Here is a 19,038-nt window from a genome sequence, read left to right as displayed (position 1 = left end):
AGACAGCACCGCTTCATTCTTGTTACTGATAATGAATCAGCCATCTCAGATTTTTGTACGACTTCTACCGAGATGCTCTTTGCTGCCGGTCACGTGATCAGCCATTGTGTTTCTTTCCTTCTCGTTGCTCAGGTGTTTTCCTCGAAAAGATCCTCGTGCTCGCAAACAGAAGGAGAAGTGAGATCAAGAAATAATTTGTTATCCTTGTCTTGTATTAGCGGACAATTTGTACCGTTTCGATATAATACAAAGTGAACATAAATGGTTCCTAACCTTTTTAATGCTATTCAACTCGGAGCATCAAACTTGCAAGTCGCATTAAACACACGATAGGATAAAAATATGTTGAAATGAACCGAGACGATTTTATTTGAGCAAGGTGTGTTGCTGGGCGAGTTGGTTGGGGTACATCTTGAGAAAAAACAGCGCTTGCAGACAAAGGACCAGAACAAGAAGGACACACAACTGCGCTGTGTGTGTCCAGTTGTGTGTCCTTCTTGTTCTGGTCCTTTGTCTGCAAGCGCTGTTTTTTCTCAAGATTTTATTTGGTATAAATTTTGTAGGGCAAGCCGGGCAAGCGCCACGATTGGTCCTCTTTGTAGCACACGCGCCGGCCATTGATCTAATAGTTCTTGAAGAATAAATACCTCTAATCAAAGGCTTTCAAGTCCCTCTTTTTTCCTGTCCGGTAATTGCCATGTTTCGGACATAGTACTTAGCCTTTGGGCTGCTCTCTCCAGTTCACTGTGAAGACTTTTGCGCGAAAAAAAAAATATGACCAGGAGCCGATTGGCTAGCCGAGTGCCAAATACTGATTTCATTCCTTTCATTCGCTCTGCATTTTGAACAGCAGCAAAAATGAGCTATCGAAGGAAATGGGAACGCTTTGAAATAAGCACAGCTCCACGGCCAAAGTTTCATTCAACTTCGAATTTTGTTTGTTTATAGCACATGAACAGTCGTGAGCAGAAAAGTTAGCTGTTGTGGAGGAGGGGTCTGGGAATGGTCCTGCGTAGGACTACCTTCTACGACAACAGCAGCGTTGTACCCTTACTTGAAATTGTCTGTGATCCACGGCGTCTATGGGATTTGGTTGACATGGCTTCGTCGCTCTTATTTCTCATGCGCAGCACGTCGTTCTCTCTGCCGGCATTCACGTTCGCAACTGTGAAACAAGCCTTTCGGTGTCAGTCGAATTCGTCGCCTCTGCCAATCGACCACTGTTATGGCATTTCAAGTAGCGGTACGGTTGATACATGGTCACTGTATTCATTCTTTCGACCAATGAGAAGATTCGCCTTCAGAAGAGCTGGCCATCGTGTGAACACCCCTGAGAAGGGTTAGGGTCCCTCAACGCACTGCAGCGCATATTCTTCGTGCGCCCAATTCACAGCGTACGGAGCCATTACATGCTTAGTATGCCCCACGCATCATGAGAGCCGTGCCCAAGTGCGCGCGGCATGACGGCATAAAGTACCAGCAAGAGCATGCAGGGGAGTCGGTCACGAGAATCACAAAATACAACCAAATTTGACGACCATAATATGGTTTTCAGTGCTTTAACGCTTACATAGCGGAACGGGGCTAATGGAACGGCCGAGTTTTTGTGAATCTGCGATACATGAACTCAGTTGCGCCGACGACCAGAATGAAGATAGCATAATAGTGCATCGGCGAACCTCGTGCGAAAGTTCTTGGCTTAGGACTGAGCGCGACTTCTGGCGTCGAATCCCGGTCGAAGCGAAGCGTGTTCAGCTTCACACTTTATTGTGTCGGATACTGGGGCTCGTTTTGAGTTTACTGACCACAATGAGCCCACAACAATGTCACGCTTTCCACTTACACGACCAACTCAACTTTTGTACTCTTCCTCTCTCTTTATTCCTTTCCACATTCTCTTTCTCGCTTCCACTTTTTTCTGCCGAGAGCACAAGGGACTGTATATTTCACGTTACAAACTGTTCTGCGTCGTCTTCTCTGAGTCTGCACCTGTGATGCCTTCAAGCTCGAGCGCCCCGTTCTCCAACTTAGCAGCCGCTGCATCTTCAACATGGGCGTCCACGTCGCCGTACATGTCGGTGACGCGTTTGGCGTAGTACGACAAAATAAGCTGGCTCGTCAGGCCGAGTCCCATGAACACGATGGTGATGGAGTGGTAGGCGATGCGCAGTTTGTCGGCATCGTAGAAGGAGCAGTTTGCCCGATGACCAGCTCTATCTTCCCACACAAGGCAAGTGGCGTCAAACAGGGCCGTGTAGATGAGCGGGTACGGAATGGCTCCTGAAGCAGAAGAAAAAAAAAGAGAATAAATCGGAGGTTCTACGAAGTATAGGTATTAATTCGTAGTGTTCGGTACGAATTTGGAAGGCAGCGCATTTTTTATTTGTGTAAAACACGCGCAATAGGGACACGTGCCCCTTTCAAGAAAAGGATGAATTATCGGTAGCTCCGTGGCTCTAACCCCGTACTTGATGCGTAAGAGTTTGGTGGAGTGCAACTCAGTCATCTCTGTGGTTTCATATTTTCCATAAAACATTGTTTTTCTTTATCGTTAATCTATAAAAGCACTCATATCTACAGCTTTAGATATGAGTAGCTTTGAGGATATTGTTCCGTGTGGTGAGGAAGCCCACTAAGCAGGAACACACTGAAAAGATACTCTTCATTGGGTGGACCAGCGCCCACAAAGAACAAAACACCATGACGGCAGCGATAGCAACAAACGTGCTCGGTAGTCATCGCAGAACACAATCACCGCCGCTCTAAGCCGTGCTCAATTTATAGCTGACAATAACTTTCGAGATAAGGCGCAGCAAACGTCGACGACAATCTCGATCAACGTAGAGCCAATTGCGTGCGGCTACAAACATTCTAGATAAATCTGGTAGCGTGTCTTGCCAGAAACAAAGTGATAAAGCCGCTTGTTGGCGGTTTTGAGCGTGAACAAATAAACACTACAAAGCTTTGCGGCAGTGTCAATCTCTATGGAAGTATTCAATATGTCTCTGTCAACATTAGTTGTAATAATAGTACTCGGCGTAATAGTTGCAGAAGTACTTGCTGTTGGCCAAGTTGGTTCATAATAAATTTGAATGGCGCGAGGGAACGAACACCGGAAGAGAGAAAGATAGAAAGAGCGCCTTCATTAGGTCGCGCTCTTGACGCCATGCCCCTCAAATGTACAACGCTCGAGGAGGAAAATCAGTGCAGCTCTTTGTTTCCTCCCCGAAAGAGTTGTTTCTCAATGATGGCGTTGCACGATCTTGCCTCTGCAAAATATTTTACGAAAACTTTCTGAATTTCACCAAGCTAGAAGACAATTCTCGACGTCGCTTTTGTTTTACCCATTTTACAAGTCTCTGGGGCCGAAAAAGAGATTCAGAAAAACGTATAGGAGGCTCTTCAAGTCAAAGCAGAAAACTGTGCTTGTTTGTCGTTCATCCTTTAGAAATTGCTAGTTCAAGACAAAGAAAGAGAAAAACGGTGGACGCACGCTCAACGTCAATTGATTTGAAGTTCTTACAAGTATATCTGTATGCGACCATCTCTGACCTAGGTGTAGTTAACGACATGCAGGCTGTCTGTTTTCACATGCTGGTCAACATTAAATCTTTGTTCGTTAACAACCATTGTCGCATACACGGTACATCACACGCGTCTCGTAGCCCACTGTTTAACTCTTTTCAATTTTATATATGGTCAGCGGCAGCTGCGCTCCTGGGACTTTCAGACATCAAATTGTCACACAGGACAGCAAATACGTTTAACTGTCAAACTTAACAGCACTTCCTTCATTTATACAACGCTTCAAACTTGCAAAGGTTATTAAAAGAGAGTGGCAAGAGTACATTACTTACCGAGGAAATTAAGGCACCCGGCAAGCATTCCAACAGCCATACCCTTGTCTGCGGGGTCCACACACCTGCAAAAAGAGCCCCGTTGAACTTGAAACAGTTTCGTATGTTATGGTATAGGAGAGTATATGTGGCTTCCCAGGTAAACCAAGGGAGGTGTATAAACTGCGATGAACAGTTCAAAGAGGACTAAGGTGACAAAACTATGCGCTTTAATACCCGGAAAGATCGTTTCAAGAACTTTTCACAAGCGCTGAGAACTGCCTCCAGCAAATGGACTTGTAGGTCAACACACGCGGTAAACCAGGGGGCCTTCATAGTCAAAGCAATCAAAACGCCTACGATCGAAGAAGTCGTCCATAGAGCACTGAATAAACAAAGAGAACAGTGTGTATGTGTGAAAAAAGTGTAAACATATACAGCAAGAAAATAACATTCAGCGTTCAAATCACAAACGAGTAACATGAACAAAAACATAAAGTAATGCAACAACAGCACATTTTGAATCCATTTTTGTGACAAAAAAAAAAATGAAATGAAAAATACATAAAAGTTCCTTTAAACGCTGATCGCAGCCGAGAAATAAATTCGTAGGAATCAAAGCACAACAAACACTGTGCCGTTAGCCTCCTAATCTCGGTCTCTTCAGTGATCCCGCGCGCGGTTAGGTTTTCGTCTCTCCGAAGCACCCGGTTATTGCGAATATCGGACGCGTCCGCTGCCCCGGCAGTGATTGTCAAAGTGTTTGGTAATAGCTTTGACATTGCAGAAATGTCCCTTTAATTTTCCATTCAGGTCCAATCTGCGCGACACATATTTTGCTGCATTCCGCGATATGATTTGCGTGTTCGCTGGAACGCTAGTGTGCACACCTCTTTCGTTCATCAGTTAACGATTTTGTACATATTCTGCAATTATATTCATGCAGAAAAAGCAGGCTCGTATTAAAGCGGCGCTGAGTTTTATTCGGCCACTCAAGCGCGCCGTAAATGTAGGACGCCGCTACTATTCTTCTATTTTTCTCAGTGAACTGCACTTTCCTCTTCCTAAGCAAGAGATTAACAAGAGACGCAACTAACAGAGAGGGGTATGAACGAAGTCAAAGGCTCCTTGAAATTGCGTTTCATGGCATGGCTTTGGCAGTGAATATTAGCGAGGTACACCTGATTAATGGCTCTAGCAAACCAACTATATCTGCATTTCCATCTTGGTAAAGTTTGAAGGGCGATAAGAGAATTTCAGAAGATAGATGAGCGAGGAGCCTGCTAATAGGAGTCGCTAGCTGACAGTGAAAAATAACTCACGTTCATGCATGATCTACTAGCTTGTTTCCAATGCTATTTATTGGAAAACTTTAGTTTGCTGAGTCAAATGCTGCGTTTCTTCAAACAAATAAGGCAGAGCTGGCAGCTTTATGCTGCGCTCTCGAACGTCCACAGAGCTGTGCGGTCAGCGCGGTATCATCGCAGCATGATGCACATCACTGAACGGTATTTGAGTCAGTTTCAATGTTCTTGGATGTTTTTATTTTTATGGAAGTTCGGCATTCAATGCCTCACAAGTTTCACAACTTTTTGCAATAAAAGTTCCAAAAACGAAACCTTACCTTAGCGTGATCAGTGTGAGCCCCACTCGAGACAGCTGCGATATGAGCTTTCCTAGGCTGATCAACAGGACTAAAACGAACAAATTTTTGCACGGGAAATCGCAGAAGCCATTGGCGGTCGTGGGCAGCACACTTTCCAGCTGCGTGCTTGCGCTTCCCGCTATGCAGGCACATGCCATCGAACCCTGCGAAGTACAAAGCGGAGTCCTTGTTTCAGCCATAAAAGCAATTATTTATCCAACCAGCATCATTACACCCGGTCGCGGCCAAAGCTGGACAAAAGTGCCTCTCATTCAGCAGCAATTATATCTGTCCCTGCAGTTTCCCTGATCACATCTGTGCAGCTGATTTTCTGCCACCAGCTGACGTGTTTACCTTCGACTGCAATCCACTCTGTTGCCCTAACTGACCAACGGCTATCTATTCTGCGCATTGCATGTCCTCACCATGTCAATTCCGTCCTCTTTATTTCACGCGGGGCGTCATTAACCCTTTTATAGCACCACTTCAGCCCTTTATACTACAAGTACCAGTTAAGCGTTTACTGCAATCAAGAACTACATATTCTGCAAAAACATTGCTTGCTCCTAAACTCGGCTGAACAACAACTTTATTTACATGGAAATATGTACTTCTCCCTTATATACAACTTGTGAAGCACCGCGGACAAAAAAAAAAGCGTTAAAAAGTGAGTCCCTCAACGATGTTCTATGTGTACCGAGATAAAATTTTCCTGTTTTTTTTTTTTCTTCACTCACGTTTCCACGGTCTACGCATCCTGCTGCGCAGGGTGAGAAGTAGGTAGCCCGCTCGGCGACATGGCAGACTGGCTGGAACCGGCCCGTAGGGCAGGAGCAGTTCTCGTTGCACGGGTTGCTCAGGGAGAGCCTGCGCACAGAAATGCATTCAAAGACCGAAATATACCCCAGCTCTTAAATAGCGCTTGACTAAAAATTTACCATTAAATCAGTCATCTTGCAGAATTCTACTGTTTGAGGGCATATTGCCGCGTCGGGAAACCGAGAGGCTTATAGCCACTGACGGTAGCCATCGGAAGCAATACCGCTCCCTTGTAGCACTGCAGCCACTGCACTCCCGAAACGTAACTTTCTCTCATGACAATAGTCCGAAACCTACGAACTTCGTCTTGGGATCTTGCAGAATACGCAGTTCGCTTAACTCACTTTTCTAAGGTACGTTACGTCCACCCCTGTTACTGCGCTTCAAATGCATTACAGGCAATCCTCTAGGCAAGATCTGAACGCCTTTGAATAAGAAATACGCGTCTCACCATCTTATTGCTGAAATTTACACAAAATAAAAAGTGTTGTAATGTATTTTTCCCAACTCTCAAACCTCTGCAGTGATGCAATAAAGTATCTACTGAAAACGCTCTTTTCACATTATGCTGCTAAACCGAGCAAAGGCATAGAAGTCATAACGCGTGTCACTACTATCATGACATGGAAACTGCAACAACGATAGGTCCAACGTTCAAATTTTAATGGGCTGCAAGCCCTTTCTTTGTCTTTCTTTCTTAATCTCTTGGTCTCTGAGAGCGTAGAATTGTGGCGCTGGTTATTTTCGAGCGGCCGAAACATGCAATTGGTCTCTCCGGTTCCAAAAAGAATTTCCGAAAATGATGACATATAGGCACTTATTATTATCATCCAGTTCATTTATTTGCATTTATCGTCCGCTTACCGCATGGTCACAACTGGGCGCATTTCCTCCAGCCCATTCCAGTTCCCTTTTGCCCTCCCTCAATCCACCCTTTTAGCAGCGCCTTTCCGTCCAGTCAGCATAAAAATTCTTGCAGAGTACATGCTGTTTGGATAAAAGTGCACGGATTTTTACATGACAAAAGAACACTGCTGACTATAAGGCGCACTGCTGTAGATACTGCAGATAAATTTAGTCCGCTTGGGGTACTCTAAGTGTACTGACATCGCACCATGCACGGACGTCTTCTGCATTTCGCCTCCATCAAATGCATCCCCTCGAGTGGTATTGAACACGAGACCTTGGGGCCAGATGGCAAACGCCATAGCCAGTGAGCCTCCGAGCCGGGTGGACCTACCCGTTCAGGGCAGTCACTTGCACTAACCCACACCGCCCACAGCGCCACCTCTCAAGAGAGCGAGAAGAGCCGCGGCTCCGTGAGCAACAGCGTTCACCACGGCCTTAATACGAAGGAGTAGGTCGAGAACAAAAACAAAGTATAAATGTTGTACACTGAGATCTTGTTAATTCGAACTCTTCTGAATTGGGTCTTCCAGTTTATTAGAACTGAGGTTCTGGTTCCAGCGGACATTGCGTGAACTAACAGATGCTCGAGTGGTTGCTTTTAATTGGAAACTTACATAAGTAGGCAAAATTTTGAGTGCACTAAATTCATGTTGGGAACACTGGATACAATTGCTGTCAAGGCGCTTATATTTTCCAAGCCGTTTTTTATTGCACGACAAAGGTGTGGTTCAAGGACACCCCAAGAGGACACCCGAACACAGTACCTGCCATCGCTGTCCATACTTGTGCCGGCCAGTTGCCAACCAGAACAGCCGAGGAAGATGCCCGCGAAGAGGAAGGACAGGTTTAGGAAGTCACCCAAGGCTCCTAGTAAGCTGATCGTTCGGGCCCCGGGCTTCCAGAAGCGAATGATTATACCGCCCAGGAAGAGTCCGACCATCATAGCGAGGACCTTTGTGGGGCCTGCACATTATGTATCGGGTTTTACATGTACCCCTTAGAAATCATCCGCGACGGATAAAAGTCAGAGCATGGAAGACAAAAGGTGTGGAAGAAAAGCGTAAGCAAACAAATGAACACTCTCGCAGGATGCTCACTACAGTGAGAAATGAAGGCAAGTTACGCGCAACGAAATAAAAATCCCATAATGTCGCCTGAAAGCGCAGAATGACAAAGATAATAGAAGAGGCAAACCTGTCAAAAGGTTCGCGACACAATCGACATACATGCCGCCGAAATTAGCACCTCTTGTACTGATCAAGGCCCTCAATTTCTCTCTTGATGTTGGGGTTATTTGCTTAAAGCTTCTCTCTTTCCTTTATGTGCAGAGCAGCCGGCTTATCGGATGTTTTGTTAATGTTTTTCTCGTTTGTTTAACCCACCCCCTAATTCTTTTTTGTGGTCTTATTGTTTATGAATGGACGCGGTGGGGGGCCACCAACCACAAAATACGAAAGTGGTAAAAAATATTAATGCAGCATTAAAGGGCCTGACCTGAGTAAAAGCCATACGTACGCTTTTAAGATACCTGTGTGTATGAACAATCGCTCAATAACGCGATCTGTAGCAGCGAGGAATATATCATTGAGAAAAAAGACCGCTTCACTCTTGGCTAGGCAAGTGAATGCCCTAAATTTTCTTGTCTTTCTTTTCCGTTTTTAAATTGTATTGATGTCAAGTACTGTTAGCATTTGAATTGAAGCTGGTCCCAGATATATCGAAACCGTACATTTCGAATGGTTTGCTACATCGAACACACAAATTATCTCCTTGAAAATTATTTGTAAAAGTGTAGCACAGTCGCGTTGCATATCGAACTCCAATTTCGCTGGTCATTTGATGTATCGAACGACGTAACGCGCACTCGCAAGTGACGATTCTTCTAACTACGTACTTGGATCACTTTTCGCACGCGCAGAAACGTTGGCTGCGCGGCTTTGGGTACCTGCTGGCAGCAACCGCGCGTCAAGGTAAACTTGGGGTGTGCTATGGGATGGCCTTCAGCCTCGTACTTTTTCAACGTCACATTGCCGTCAAGCGGCAGAGCCAACATAACTAACCAAAGCCCACAGGCGGCCCTATAGCCGGGCGTTCATTTCTATTCTTCCTTCTAGGTGACAGGTAAGCTTAACTACTGCCATTTTTCATCCACATAATTACGGATATTCATTTAATTTTCATTTCATTTTATTACCTTAAAGGCCCCTTAAAAGGGGTGTTACATAAGGGGTGGCAAGAATAAAAGTACAAATTCACAATAAAAGGAAAGTTTCGACATTATCACTTAAAAGACTTGGACAAGTGATGATGGCAACGTTGTCTGGAAGGCCGTTCCAGTCTGCGGCTGCACGAGGAAAGAAGGAATTAGAGAAAGTGACGGTGCGTGATCGTGGACTGGCAACTTGTAGGTGATGGCTGGTGCGGTGAGATATGCGTGCGGGTGGAAGAATATAAGGTGCGATGTGCATAGGGCTGTGGAAGAATATGTGAAATAAAGACATGCTGGCAATGCGACGGCGGAGCGATAAGGGTGATAATCCGGATGCTGCTTTTAAGGACGAAACACTGATGTCATAAGAGTAGGATGAATGAATGAAACGAGCAGCGCGATTCTGAACAGATTCGAGGGCATTGATCAGATAGGCTTGATGAGGATTCCAGATGGGCGACGCAAATTCTAGTTTCGACCTTACGAATGATTTATAAGCTATCAAACTATTTCGCGATACCCTCCGAGTTCGATATATCTGGGTTCGGCTGTATTGTCCTCTTTCGTAATAGATACACTCACTTTGTCAAAATTCTTTTCTCACCTGGAACAGACTTCAAAAATATGCTATTGCACCTCGAAGCTGCATATTTAGAACCCTTCGACTTATCTCTTACATTCAAATATCCAATTTTTTTTTTTTTTTCACACAGCTAAGCTATGAGACCGACATTATTTCTTTTAAAGTACCGAGTACACACATCACAGTACGTGGCCCGTAACCTCACGAGGAAGTTTTTCTGCCCAGTGAAACGTTTTGGGCCTTTCACGACAGCGCTCAATAAGCTGCGCCTCTTGCATCTGGTATAACGCGGTCAGGCTTCCAAGCGCAGTATCGCACGGTAAAAGCGAACCTTTCGAGGTTGTCAGTAGCGAAATTACAAATGCGCAAGCTGAGCATCAGGATGGGCAAAATAGAAAACCCACCACAATACCTTCAATGAGAAAAGCAACTTCGGCAATAGTAACAAGAACGCCTCATATGCCAGTAAGGTGCGGAATCCGATGTTGTTCATGCATGCCTCTGTTTCTTAGTGTAACTTTCAACGCACTCAAACAGAGTTGGGATAACTTGCATTTCTCTGTGTATCTATATCTCGTATCTGGTGTTTATAATGAGGGAAAACAGGTTACGCAAGTAAGACTTTTCCTTTCACTGACCTGTAAAAAGGCTGGCCTTTGACGCCGAGACGCGGTACTGGTTCTCGACGTATTTCGGGAACATGCTAAGGTAGCCGCCAATGCCGTTGACGATGAAGACAAGCGTCACCATCTTCCATACCAATACAGGATTCTTGAAGAGGCGGCTCACAGCAATCTTGAAATCTGCGAACAAGCAAAACTTCTGCCCGATTCAACTGACCGGACGTATCTTGAAACGTATGATATGAGCAAAAACGAGAACAAGGTCAAAAAGCAGCAGGTGGCCGCCAACTACAGATTTTATTCTTCAAAATTTCACACATTTACCGCCTTGAAAAACAGCGATGCGAAAAACGAACTCAAAGAACTCCAAAATTGGAAATGCTAACTAGGCGTTGGGACCCTATCCTCTTCACATGCCCAAGAATTTAGGACCAAAACTTTGAAAATTCGAAAATTGTAAGATACTTTTATAAAAATGTTAAAGATAACGGCCCATTATTCTGATATGTTGCAAAATCTTTGTCTTAAAGGGTTTCCACTCATCGCATTGAAGAGTTAAGACTCCCGTAGAAAACGAATGGGGAGCGCTTTTGACGATAGCAAAAACATTCATCGAAAAAAAAAATCGACTGCCGTCCGGTGATACATCGATTGCTATAGTGAAATCTTACATTATATGAAAAAATTGCATTCATAAAAAGTTTCCCGCTCAAACATGCTTCTGCCCAGAATTGCTGGGTTCGTAGGCCATGGCTTTCTCCTCAAAAGAAAAGTATGCAACAGCTGTATCTTACCGGTACTCACCTATGGGGCAGAAACGTGGAGGCTAACAAAGAGGGTTCAGCTTAAGTTAAGGACAACGCAGCGAGCTAGGGAAAAAAAAAGACAAAACTCAAGGTGGGTTCGATCGCATGAGCACCTTTTGAAGAAGCGGTCCGATAATTCCTCTTTGATTTGTCGATGGTGAAACTAGCTGGATGAGGTTACACACTTCGCGGTGCCTTTGCGTTCGCAGCAGGGGAGTGCGCACGGACGTCTTCCAGAGCTCCTCGAGGAGTACTTGGTGGCGAAACTGCTTTTGGTTTATTTGTGGTACGAGTTTTATTCACAATGTGAAAAATGTCTGAAGCAGATGCGCATACTGAGACTCTAAAAAGGAAAGTTATTGCACTTCTTTTAAAAGTTGATATCATGAATTCCCGAGAAATCGTGTGTTACATTTTTAACAATTTCAACTGCTTCGGCTGTCCGCTTAAGGTCGTTGTACGATCGTTTTTCGGGCGGATCCGCCAGCGAGCGAACCGCTCGCTTTCAGCCTCCGCTCGGGCGTGGGGCGGAATGGTGTTGTACGATCACTTTTGCTGCTGGCGGACGAGACGGATGGTTCGAACGTTCCGATTGGCGCTCCCGGCAGTGCCGCCCGCCTAATCGCCTGCAGCGGTACAGGCATGTGTTTGTAGCGAAACACGCAGATATCTTGCGGCAGAAATTACCCATATTAAATGCGGCGTATTGAAGACAATATCCGTTGCGTCAACGTTTCTTTTGCTGCGGGATTTTCGTCGAAGGTAGACTCGTGGTCGGCTGTGATTCGGGCTGGAACGGCACGAATCTCGGTTCAGACGACCCTGACGGCCGCGAAACAATTCGCGACAAAACTTTGCAAGATCGAAGGTAGTCTGCTCATCTGAAGCGATGCCGTCGGAAACGATACGTGTTTGGATCATTTCTACCAAAGAGATTGAAAAACGCGTCACATCGCGTCCCCGTTCGACGATACGTTCTCACAACGGACCGTGATTTCCGGCCCCAAAATAACAGAATGCTGCCTGCTCTGAAAGTTACGCTGCCCAGACGATTTCGCTGCGACGACGCAATTCTTACTGCGAATTCTTGATCGGGCCACACTGCAGTACAGGCTGCTAACAATCGTCCTTAGTTACTATCGGCATAATCCCACTTTTTAAAATAGTTACGATTGCATACTTAAAATTTTTAGTCAGTTATTCAAAATAGCACACTTCAGTGTTTTTGCACTGCTGACCGAGAAAAAAAAAATGATTGCACTTGCAGCCTTTCCCAAGCAATTTGCACAGTCACTGTAATATGCAAACGGCCTTCTCCTTGGCTCCCTATACTGTTACTGCAAAAGACATGTTTACCTTTTCAATATATAAGGTGCGTGCGTGCGTGTGGGGGTGTGTGTTAATTGTGCATGCGTTTAACATTCACAACTTAGCACAACACTGCTGTCAAACACTTATGCTAATGGACATGAGAAGTTATGTTTCCAGCTAATTGGAACAGGTAAAATCAGTTGTAATTAAAGCAGTTATGCATTTCACAGAACAGCGAAAATGTAACAATAATGATTTATTTTTGTCATGGCTTGAGCAGGGCATGTAATGCGAAGGCAAGATAACCGATGGTCATTAAGAATAATGGAGTGGATTACAAGAGAAGGCAAGCGTAGCAGGGTGCGGCAGAAAGTTAGGTGGGCGGATGAGATTAAGAAGTTTGCGGGGATACGGTGGCCGCAGCGGGCGAAGGACAGGGTTAACTGGAGAGGCATGGGAGAGGCCTTTGCCCTGCAGTGGGCGCAGTCAGGCTCATGATAATGATGGTGATGATGATGTTGGCCTGCTCCTTGTTCCTAATATCGAACGCTTCTAAAATTTCCTCTTAAGTTCTGCCTTTCAAATTGATGTTCTTTTAAAAATGGGTTACTCTTAAATAATTTCTCAACAGTTTATGAGAAAGCACGGACTTCTCCCGCTTATGTTCAGACACATTCTGCGGACAAAGCTAATATGTGTTCTAGCAGGGAAAACAACGGTACGGAACAGATGTTAAGGAGTTGAAAAGAGGCCATAGAAATAGGCCATAGAAATGCTCACAGCTTAAAGATGTGATTTTGTTTCCCAGAATTCCATGTTGCTTTCCGTATTCCAGATTTGTAAAAGCAGTAAAAAATTACGATTGTTGTTCCTTTCAAATACCAGTCCAAGGCATAAGCGCCAATGCGAAGGTTAGTGGATACAAGTATTGCCTCTTGCCGTGGCTCTCGGAAAGGGAGATATTTTGTACATGTACTTGCGTACCACCTTCCCCCTTTTTTTTTAGCTCCTGTCGGCTTTCCAGTGAGGATATAAAGACAGAGAGTATAGATGCAATGACACTGCGAATAGTTAACGCCCAAAGTGATAGACGGTGTCTGAGTTTACCAGGCTCGTACGGCCAATGGCGTCATTATTAACTTCAGAACCCTCTTTCGAAACTTGTACAGCCCAAAAATTCTGCGAGCCGGCTGTCGACTGAGAGACAAACTGGCGAGCCGCTAAACTGTAAAAACAAGATGAGGAGACCTATATGCATTATAGTAATGGTGATTTGGAATAAATGGCACAATGGTATCGTGGTAGAAGAGGGCTATGGTACGGTGTCTCTGGTATAGACGAGGGGAAATCAAGGACCCATTTTGGCAAGCAAGTCACCCCTTATGGTTGATCCTCCACATAGGTTTCGCGGCAGAGAAGCCCAGCACTACAAGAAACCCAGCACTTGTAATTACTGTCGAACCTCGTTTTAACGAAATATTGGAAATAACGAAAGGAATCACAATCCCCCTTCGAAGCTCGGTCAACACGGGCTATAACGAAGCTGCGGCTATAACGAAGTAATACCCTGGCCCCTTCAACTTTTTATAACGAGGTTCAGCTTATTGGCAGACTGGTTGGTACGCTGCTGCACTGGGGATCGGGCTTCACACTTCCCGCCTAAGAGGCATATTCTCAAATGCATAGGCCACCACAGCGGTGAAACTTTACTTGGAAACGTCGCCGCATGCGTCAATCGCCGACTTGTATTGTGTGCTCACCACGTGCGTCGTTGACTATCTTCTCCCCAAGTGACTTGGGCTCTGCCTTCTTGATCCCTGGAGCTGCATACACAGAGCTCCTCCGAATATGCTTGGGAAACAGAGCCATGGGCACTGACATCAACGCCATGGCACCACCCCAAATGACGAAGCCCATCCACCAGGCGCCGATCCAGTTCGGGTGCGTGCGGCCGATGCCCGGGTTCTCTGTTGTCCACACGACAGCCAGGAGAAACCAAAGGCATATATTTGTAGGTTAGGCGACCATTTTCGTGTTTAAAAAGAGAGAACGCAATACAAGATTTCCTGAGCGGCCTCTACTCGCCTCCACCGGTTTTTGAACTGTTCTAAGGCTGCCACAAAATGATAAACTCCTAGACCACTGTTAGGTTTCCATTGTTTTCTCTATATAACTATTTTTTAACGGTGAAGCAGACGTTGTTGGCATGAAGTGCAGAGTGTAACACGGAGATGACAAGAAATTAGATTGTTAGAACTCTATTTTGGAAAGAGCAAGGTGGTGCTCTGGAAAAATTGTCTTCATGTTCTTCTCTAAAGAAGAAACACGCTAAAACAACAAATGTAAACAAAGAAAACGTAATTTATTTGAGCATTTGTGTGGCAGTGAGGAAAGGCGCACACATAAATTCTCTACGACATTCGACTTTATGGGGCGAGATAGGGTGAGCCCTTCGAGGTATATATGTTTACTGCTCAGCCTAAACAAACTGCTATCCTTCCTCGTCCATACCGTATTACAAACAATTTCTCATTTACTGGCACAGGTGTCGTCACTATATTATCTTGTCGTCTTACACTTTGCTGAACAATAGCGACTACGTCGAATTAGTGTACTGAAACAGCGGAAAACGGTGCTTTCTCGACACCTCGCTCCTTCATAAAAACGGTAAAGCATTCAGGAAGGAACTTTTTTGCTAAATCTCTCATGAAAGTGTTCAAAAATGCGTATCGCAAGTTTTTACTCCTGAATGCATCGGCTTCATGGCCCTAATCTAGGGTATAACAAATAGCGTCACCGAAGGAGTAAACCCAGTAAACCACTGCTTTCTGAACATAATACATCCGGTTTCAGACTTTAGTACTTAAGATCTTTTCATAGTTAGGTTACTTTCACACAGAGTGAGCTGTTTTTTTATTTTCCCTTTGTTTGTTTGTTTTATTATAAGCTGTGCCACTTGAGCCATGGAAGGTTAATCACGCAAACAAGCCCAGCAAGCTATGTCTGATTCAGATCACACGTGCACCGTACATCTGAAACAACGTATCTCTCCGTTTGACGCTGTCTTATACGCATTCTCTGCATTAATCAAAAGTACTTTTTTGACTATCATAAGCCCAATTTCCTCCTCTGTGAAAGAGCAGTGTTAAACTCTGTTACCATTACGCTAATATTTTTTTTTTCCAGGCAGCACCTAATGAAAGGTACAGACCAGCATTGCGCAGCTACCGAAAACAGAGGTACAGTCGCAAGAAATACGGGTGTGTTCAGAAAAACTCGCTTACCGAATGGCGACTCGTATATACTTAGGCAAACTGATGCGGACACGTATCCGAGCATAGGACCGACGAGACGCAACGCCATGATCAAACCTGCGCAGAAAACGCAATCACTCAAAACTGCACTTTGCTCCATGTTATGCATGAACGAATGCTTTCTACGCGTTTGTGTAATGCGGCCATAACTTTGTACATATCTGACCGCGAACAATATTTATCATCGTAAACTAGAACTCCGATGAGTTCCATCTCAGCTTCTGCATGCAATGCAATGATCACGTCAGCAGTATCTATCTCGACAGTTTTTTCACTGCAGTCATTGAGCCCAATCATGCGCTACAGTTAGTTACAGTTAGTTACAGCTAGTTACAAGAACGGCAACATATGTGGTCTGACACCCAATCCTACACATTGCATAGTCCCAAACTTAAGCCTTCCATAAAAGAGTTGATACTCACAGGGGTCATGAATAAAAAGTTTCGTCTACAAGGGAGCGCTGTACCCCTTTAAAATTCTTCTTGTTTTTCCTAGAAGACACATTTCAGTTAGACCTCGAAGGACCTCATTTTGTTGCTCATTTAAAAAATTCGACCTTTTGCAGAAACTTTCATTTGTTCGAACGACATAAAGTGATGGCACACATCCTCTTTAAAATACAGCCCATGCCGACTGCTATGATCTCACTACGGCAACGCGCAGGACATAACGAAACGTTGTGAGGTCACTTACTGAAGTAGACAGGAGAGTCCTTCTTCTTGACGTTGTCGTCAGTGTACGTTGACCCTGATATATAGAATGTCGTGCCTCCAATACCACTGAGAAAGTTGGCTAAAAACAGCAGGGATACGGCCACAATGGCTGTGGGGGCTTGCGTCTCGTCTTTGACAAAACTGGACTCATTGCTAATGTCGTCTTCACCTTGTGTGCAGAATTTGAGCTTTGTCTTCGGATTCCTCAGTCCGTGAAGTGATCCGGCGTCTGCTATCGTGGAAGACACATCTCCTGTGTGGCTTACGAACCCCGGACCGTAGATGAGGTACGGCAGCACATTGAAGAAACACGCCAGCACGGACACCCAAACTCCGAAGGTGATAATTTTGGGCCTGCTAATCTTTGTGGCATAATATCCGATCAGCAGGCTAGCGAAGAGCGCACTGATGTTGTCAGCGATGAGAATGACGCCCACTGTCTTGGCAGTAAGGCCGAACTTCCTCTCTATAGTTGAAACGCAGCCGTACAGGTACGCTTTCAGCGCACCTTGGAAGATACCGAACAGCGAGTAGCAAATGAGGAAATAGTAAGCCTTGCCAAATCGCTGAAGCCATGGAGGCCGATATCCTAAGCAACCGCACATGAAATCGGGATCTGTCTCAGGCCGTTTGCCTTCCTCATCTCTGGGCTCTTTCGTCGGCACGGCTTCGAACCTGGATTCTTTGAGAGACATGAGCTGATAGCTGTCGTTGTGTCAGTAAAACAAAATTCTTAGCATCAAGGTGAATTTTATGTAATAGGGACACCTTGGTAGAGGAGAACTTAGGCGATGTCACCTCGAAGGGTCCAATGCGCTGTCTGACTGGCGAAGTGTTTTGTCTGCGGGCGCGGCACAGGTTCCGTAGCCATTCAAGTGTCGGCAGAATAGGCGGCGCCTAGTTTCAGATACCGATCATCTAAGCCAAAGCTTCCGACTGAGAAAACACCACTGCGTGTCTTGTAGATAACCTGGAAAACACGTGCAAAGAGGGAGATACGGAACCTTGTGATGTCGCCGGCAGACGCTCTCGATAGTTCTGACAGTGACCGCCTTTTTTTACCTCTCCTGCTCTGTTAGGTTTTGTTTTTGTAGGGAGCAGCAGGATAATTAAAAAAAAACTAAGCCTATTAATACTTCTGTAGTTCTGAAGCCGCATCTGCAGTAGACCTGTAGCATATGTGAACAGTTTGACAGAACCTCTAAACAGCAATGAATCCGTATGAAAGGCGAACTTAGGCACCCAGCCACTCCTCTAACCAGAAAGAGCTTCTCTCAGTTCCTTGTTCACCCTCGGATACTCCCTTTGATCAGTCGGTTTTGTTAATTGGTAACATTCATCCAGCTTATCAATACGCTACCACGTGAGTGTATGCATGTAGTCTTTGGTGCATTGCAACACCACGTAGGCAGGATCCTTGCACTTGCGAATCCGACCCAGCTACGTCCTATGCAGCATGTGCTTTAACCCCTATCTACGACGGCTTCCCCGAACTCACCCACTTGACGGAAACCGGCGTTACGCATTTCGTCCCTTTCGCTGTCCACTCCCCTCATCAGCCCTCCCCCACTTTTCTCTCTTTCTTCCATGCTAGCTGCCTGATAACTGAAAGGCCAGATGCGTTGAGAGACTGTTACTGTGCAGGGAGATAACTTTTCCTCTTCGTTACAACCACAACCACACAATCGCGCACGCACACACGCAGACAAACAAGCACGCGCACACACATTAGACGCAAATACCTCGTAAAATAAAATTGTGTTACTTCTGATTGAAGCCAGAACAACAAAAACAAACTTTGGGAACTCCTAAGTAAACTCTTAGTAAGTGGTACGCAATAGAGCAAGAGGCTCTCTGCGCAACTCGGCATGCATAATTTCTCTATGCGCACACATCAGTCTTGGAACCTGTTTTTTTTTTTTACTTTTGAAATTTCCAAATTTTTTAATCAATTCGTTAGCATTAGAAGAGTTAATGCAAGCGGAAACGGCGACCGCCGTCTGTCAGCAGCCAGTGGTAGGTGGCAGCCTGCGCACAGCACTACGAACGAACCTAGTGAACTACCTATACGAACTTAGTATACTACCTCGGATACAACGAGCTTTCGTTTCTGTACCTCGGATGTAATGAACTTAGTGTGTTGACCTCGGGTATGGCGAACCCAAGTGTACCATCTCACATTTAACGAACTTTAGTGTGTCAGCTTCGGATATAACGAACGTTTGGCTTCTAGCGCATTCAGACGATCCACCACCATGATCATCATCGTC

At 45.1% G+C, this 19,038-nt stretch overlaps 1 protein-coding gene across 1 annotated transcript; it reads right to left on the bottom strand.

The window, feature by feature from the left end:
* Positions 1–570: 570 nt before the first annotated feature.
* On the bottom strand, positions 571–17,702 carry LOC149358801 (solute carrier organic anion transporter family member 74D-like). The gene is made up of 9 exons (XM_089570992.1): positions 16,749–17,702; positions 16,026–16,112; positions 14,502–14,708; positions 10,640–10,804; positions 7,974–8,172; positions 6,219–6,348; positions 5,461–5,645; positions 3,858–3,922; positions 571–2,280 (listed from the first exon to the last, which is right to left on the bottom strand). The coding sequence occupies exons 1-9, from the start codon at positions 17,461–17,463 to the stop codon at positions 1,952–1,954; spliced, it is 2,082 nt and encodes a 693-aa protein (XP_089427118.1). The 5' UTR covers positions 17,464–17,702; the 3' UTR covers positions 571–1,951.
* Between the last annotated feature and the right edge of the window lie 1,336 nt (positions 17,703–19,038).

The sequence above is a fragment of the Amblyomma mixtum genome, chromosome 2 (genome assembly GCF_055824585.1).
Source record: "Amblyomma mixtum isolate Tamu chromosome 2, ASM5582458v1, whole genome shotgun sequence".
Classification (NCBI taxonomy): Eukaryota; Metazoa; Arthropoda; class Arachnida; order Ixodida; family Ixodidae; genus Amblyomma; species Amblyomma mixtum.
The sequence above is the reverse complement of the archived record's forward strand: the minus strand, read 5'-3'. Positions and strand labels throughout refer to the sequence as shown.